This window comes from Lygodium microphyllum, chromosome 9 (genome assembly GCF_053477565.2).
Source record: "Lygodium microphyllum isolate KBCC chromosome 9, Lygodium_microphyllum_v1.1.10, whole genome shotgun sequence".
Classification (NCBI taxonomy): domain Eukaryota; kingdom Viridiplantae; phylum Streptophyta; class Polypodiopsida; order Schizaeales; family Lygodiaceae; genus Lygodium; species Lygodium microphyllum.
Window position 1 is genome coordinate 34,494,110 of NC_141143.1, and position 6,000 is coordinate 34,500,109.

General features: G+C 43.3%; 1 protein-coding gene across 6 annotated transcripts in view; it reads right to left on the reverse strand.

Annotated features, from left to right (window-relative positions):
- LOC148030938 (small RNA 2'-O-methyltransferase-like) overlaps positions 1 to 5,495 on the reverse strand; it is a 42,081-nt gene extending 36,586 nt beyond the window's left edge. The window contains exons 1-2 of one of the 6 annotated variants that reach the window (XM_087684493.1): positions 4,650 to 5,495; positions 4,437 to 4,557 (exon numbers count right to left, since the gene is read on the reverse strand). In XM_087684493.1, coding sequence (XP_087540619.1) covers positions 4,437 to 4,557; positions 4,650 to 4,930 — 402 coding nt within the window. In that variant the 5' untranslated portion in view covers positions 4,931 to 5,495. The remainder of the gene's footprint in view (positions 1 to 4,436; positions 4,558 to 4,649) is intronic. The other 5 variants (XM_087684488.1, XM_087684490.1, XM_087684489.1 and 2 more) reach the window with 5 other exon arrangements.
- Positions 5,496 to 6,000: the final 505 nt, after the last annotated feature.

Genomic DNA, 6,000 nt, shown 5'->3' on the forward strand with positions numbered 1-6,000 from the left:
CTTTTTGCAGATTGGCTTCTCCTCCATCACCTAGCATCGCTCACCTATCACAAGAGCTATTGGGACCTGCGTTTTTGCAACCTGGCTCCTCCTCCATCACCTAGTGCCACTCATCTATCACAAGGACTACTAGGACCTGCGTTTTTGCAAACTAGCTTCTCCTCCATCACCTGGCATCACTCATCTATCAAAAGGCTACTAGAACCTGCGTTTTTTAAGCCCAACTCATCCTCCATCATCTGGCATCATCATTATCCACCTAGCATCAGCATCTAGGCTACTCTCCTTGCCTTTAACAGCTCTAACACTCTAGGATTTGCATTTTTCTGCCCAGGTCACTCCCTGACATTAGAGAACTGCAGTCCGCTCCCTCAACACAACTATCCTTCACCTTCCAGTGATTACTTCGATAGCCCACTACCTAGAGGACTGCATTTCGCTCCCTTTGCTGTGCAAATTACCCACAGGTGTTGCCGCCTAATTCAGATAGGGCAGTGCAGTTATCTTTTGAGCTTCGGCTCGGTTATATCAACTTTTCCTCTCATAGGATGATTTAGTGCATCATCACCATGTTCTTGTGTTTGAGTTTCTCTTCTCCCTCATTGTTTGCCGTACACACTCCGTGTTACTTCCCACAAACCCTACTACCTCTCTGCATTGTCACTTATTTTGACATTGTATCAAAGCATACCTGTTATTTTTTACAGCCATGTCTTTTAAATGTCTTAAAAAATGCTAGATGGCTACCAAAAAAATACAATTGGTAAGGACAATATCCAACAAGTGTGGGTAATCTAGAAAATGCAAAAATTGCCCATGGAAAAGTCCTCATCTAACTCAAACTGAGACTCACATGCAAGAGATAACAAGACATGACTGCTAACACCCCCTCTTAGATCCTGGATGTGGCAGAAGGCCAAGGAGGAAACGGATCCTACTATGGTAAGAGGAATGCCAATGTCGAGGAAGTCCATCAATGAAGACTGCCGATGAAGAAGCTCCTTACGATCTTGGGAAACCCGGACAAAGATAGGGGTACTTCTTCCAACATTTCTCCTCTGGATGTGTCCCCTTCCCATAGTATGGGCATTTAGACTTCTCCGAGCCAGAGTCAGAACCTAAAGAACTCTCATGTCTTTTAGACTTTGACTTCCTTTTCTTATTCTTCCCCCCTCCTGAACCTGCAACAAAAGCTTCAGTGGAGATGGATCCACTGGCTACCTCTTTGGCATGCTCACCATGCTTCAAAACAAGCAAACAAAACTCTTCCCATAGAAGCTTCTCACAAGTCCTAGATGTAAAAAGGCTCATGTAGCAAACATCAAACCAAGGAGATAACAACTAAGTCAAAAGAATCATAACCATATCCTCGGAAGAGATCATCCTGCCAAGGGACACAAGCTCATCCCTCATGTCCTCCAACCTATAGATATGATCCTTCATAAGAGGAGAATCATCGACAAACGAAAATTCTTAATTTCTTCTCAAGAATAATCAATTGGGCAAATGTCTTCCGATAGTACAAAGAAGCAAGGTTTGTCCACACTTCCATCGCTTTCCGCAACCTGCGCACATGTACTAGGACAGAATCATGTAAGCTCATAAAGAGGAAAAATCGAGCTCTACAGTTGAGCCAATTCCATAAGATTGCATGATCCATCGATATTCCAATTGTGGGATCCTCCATTGGACGAGGAATAGAATGGGTAACAAACTCCCAAAGATCAAATATCAAGGATACACTCCACCATACACAACCAAAGTTGAGTAGTTTGAGCCATCAAGCTTGTCCTCCTTGGGTAAAGAAGAAAGTAAGAACACTTGTATAGAGGGTGCTATGGAAGGCATATGAAGGCCAGCAAAACTGGCCTTCTATGAAACATGGAGAGAACCAAGAGGAGAGGATAAATGAACGGGCTAGGTGACCTATGTTCGTCGCATGAACAATCACAAAAATCTCTCCATCTTTCAAAGGAAGGGATAGAGACCACATCCCCTAAGTTAGCACAAAACTAGTGATAAGTCATCTTCGATATCTTACAAGAGGAACACCCACACAAACTGCATTTGGACAAGACAGGCCCTCGAACAATAAAAAAGCAATTATAGGATCTCAAAGGATTCAATGTAGATGGTCAATCTGGAGGAAATAAATTGTCCCCTTCACAGAAAAAAGGGCTGCATTTGCTGAAAACAATGATGCAGAAACCTATCACCTGCTACTCCGGTTAGTCGCCTGTGCCACCAAAGTTTGCGTTTGCTGATGCAAACAATAGCTAGCAGCAAGACACAGGAAAAGAGGGGAGAAAACAAGCCGCCTACAAGGGAACTGGCTACATGACAGCAAAATGCAGATTTTGAAGGTGTCTAGAGCAATTTGGGATGGTCCCCTACACTCTAGAGTGGTTGCCTCAGCAATAGACGGTGTGCTGCAACTCCACCCAGCTCTTGTCTCTTGTGGCAATGGTACCATGTGAGAGTGTGCAATGGAAGAAGGAACTTGAACACAGAGGAAGAGAGAGACAATTTGCAAGAAAAGAAGAAAAGAAACCTACACCAAACAAGGAACAAATGTTGAATATAGGAGGACTAATTAGTCCCTGCATGCAGTCCACAGCGTCAATAAGGGCATCAAATCAAGTTGATGGTGATGCAGCACTGAAGACAGAGGAAGATGACAGAGTTGGAGTGTGCACCTGCCAAGGAAGGAAGAACATGATGATGCGCATAGCCACAAAACCCCTTAACTGGCTGACTAAAACCTAGAAATGCTGGTCGTAGCACAATAAATGCCTTTAAAAATGCCAAATGGCCACCAAAAAAATATGATTGGTAAGGACAATGTCCAACAAGTGTGGACTGCTTGGGTAATGCAAAAATTGGCCATGTAAAACACACTAGAACCCAACAAACAAAAGAAATGCACCCAGATAGCCACTCTAGAATGAGTAGCCTCCCCCATCAAAACACATGACAAACCTATCAAAGCTCCAAAGGTCCTCATCTAAACTAAGGCTCACAAGCGGGAGATAACAAGGCATGACAAACATGACTGCTAACACAAAACATGGCCTTCATCCCTTTTTAACAGCAAAAACCAACAGCAACTTTGCTACTTTCCCGCACACACACACTTGCCTCAGCCTTGTGTCGATGCACAGCACTCCCACTTGTCCTAGAACACTGAAAAAGCAGCCTTGTGTCACACTGAAATCTCCCCTTCACATCTATCCATGATCAGTCAGTCCGCGCTGCTCTAATACCATATGAGAGTGCAGCGGTGCAAAAGCGTATGACTGAAATTGAGAGATAGAGTGAACATGGAGAGAGAGAGAGAGAGAGAGAGAGAGAGAGAGAAAGAAGAGAAGAGAATACAAAAGATCTGCAATGAAGGAATGCTGAATAAGGGAAGCACATATGTACACAGACACAATGCATATGTGTGTGTATCTCCACCCACCCCGATGATCTCACCAAGTTGTGAACCTCGAAGTCTGCACAAAAGATATCATCTGTGGGGGCTGGAAAGGCAGCATATAAAGGCACAAAAACAATGACAAGATGTGCAGATCCACTGCATTATGATCAGTCGACTGCGTTTACACCGCCGACTGATCATGAATGCTGCTGACTGACACATGGACCTGCAGTAAATGCGCCAACTGTCTGGTCCAACTGATCACACGCGTGCAAAAGCTGTCCAGCCTGCCATGTGGCACATGCCCAACTGCCCACAACCGATGCACCTGCCCAAACTGCAAAATGAAAGTACCAAAACTGTAGGCAACTGCTCTCAAATGCCCAGACTGACAAGAAATGCAGGAAAACTGCCCATATCTGACACATGCTTGTCCAAGGGATGACCATACCTCTAACACCTACGGCCATGTTCCGAGAACTCTGATGCTAGCTTGAGGGCCCTCCATCTTCACCAATTTCCACATGAGATACACTTATTCTTCAGCACATATTCAGCAGTATTGACACCAAAGCCGACTCTTGCCAATTCCTCCTACCTCAGCACTAACTTGATAGTGAGAAGTGGTACTCATCCATTGTTGCAAGTGCTCATAACTCCACTTTATGATATGTGAGATTGCATCAGCATTGTAAAATGCTACTTGTCTCATGGATCTTGGGACCTTTTGAATTGAAAGACATTAACATAACCATGTTTCCCTCAAGATAAGTGTAGCTTGGCTAGTCAAGGGTATGAGCAGCATCTATAACACGCATAGAATTAATTTGCTGACCCTTGTTTCTGGATATACTTAACATAAACCAGGCATTAAAGAGAGCCATCACAGAATATGTGATTAATGATCGCTCGTTGAACATAGTATGAGGACGTGCATTTGATTAAGAAATTCCTTATGTTTAAATTTGTGACAAAGAAAAGCATATTAATGTTAAGTGAATGGAAATACCAAGTGTACCTTCTCATGGAAGAGGGCCCCAATTCTGTTGGCTAGAACATCCACTTTCTCATCATGACTCAAACTGGGTTTTGTGGCATCAGAGGAGAAAGCTTTTCCCATCTGTGCATTGTAATGCATACTGTGAGAGAGAAATAAATGCTTAAAAGCAGATGAGTCCAAGACACCTAACCCCTAATCAGATAACATCATGTATGTCTTAAGACAAAGTACCTTACCTGCTCTAAAGCTTTTCTAGCTGCATCCTGCTCTGCTTCCCTTTTCTTTGCAAAGACGTCAGACACGACTGGTGGGATGTCAGGAAGGTAGAGAGTACATTGAAATCCATGTTGCTGTGATGACACGGGCTTTATGAAAAATGCGGCTGACAAAACCTGACCATTATCAAAAGCCCCTTGGGCACCAGCTGCAGCTAGCACTGGCTGTGTCTCATATCGCGGCTGGCTCTGAGAGTTCACATACAGGAGATGCAAACTGGCCTTGGGGCTTGACATGTCAACCCAAGGAGAGTCTCCTTCACTTGGTCGAGAGAGAGAGAGAGAGAGAGAGAGAGAGAGAGAGAGAGAGAGAGTGTGTGTGTGTGTGTGTGTGTGTGTTGTTCCTAATAGTTTAGTGCCTCCTTTACTTTGAGTGTGCTACTGGTTGCCCCCTATTTCTGTGTTTAGGAGTGCTGCTTACGCTAAATGTCTCTTCATCAATCACGATAGCCCACAACGACACAAAGTAGAATATCATGGAAAAAGCAATCCCTCCATTAATCTAGACTAGATAGCGCATAGCACAAAAAACAGAATGCCGTTGGCAAAGTGAACTCATGAAAATTCTCATGCAGGGCTGAAGGAAGCAGGGGAAAAGCATTCCAACAACAGAGACACGCAGGTATTCCAATATGGGTCTCTCTCTAGTCGTCTCGGAAGGACGAATTTGGGAAAGGAGAGGGAGCCTAAGTGGCGCCCCTGCCTCCCGGCCTGTCGTCTCTTTTGAAAAGTGGAAGAAGAGAAGCGAAGAGAGCATGCAGATGGTTGGGCCGTTGAAGCATCAAAGTTACACCCCCAAAAAAAACCCCAGAAAAGCCAAAACAGAAAATTCATGGGATAAAATTAAATGTTCCTCTTTTGAAGCCGCAATAAGGAAGCAGCAAAAGTACGCTCGAGGAATGAACATGAGAATTAGAACTGTTCATGCAGGGCTGGCCGCACAATATAGTACATGCACATTTTCCTCCCCTACTTATAACTCACTGCAATTTCCATTGATTAGGGTACAGAGGCCAATGAGATGACCCCCAATGTTCACTTTTATTAAGAAATTACCTTTAGTAGCATATACAAGAATATTGAGGGATTCTTCCATAAAAATTACACATATTTGCCATTTTTATAACTGAAATTTTCTTAAACTACAATGTTTTAAACCTTATTAAATGACTTTGATTCTTATTTTGGAAATGTTTGCAACTCATTTTATATTAAACATTGGTTTTTCGTTTAACATCGGACTCAAAAGCAAAATTGAGCATGCTCCCATTAGTAATAGTTTTGTACAAAAGATGTATCTTTTTTAC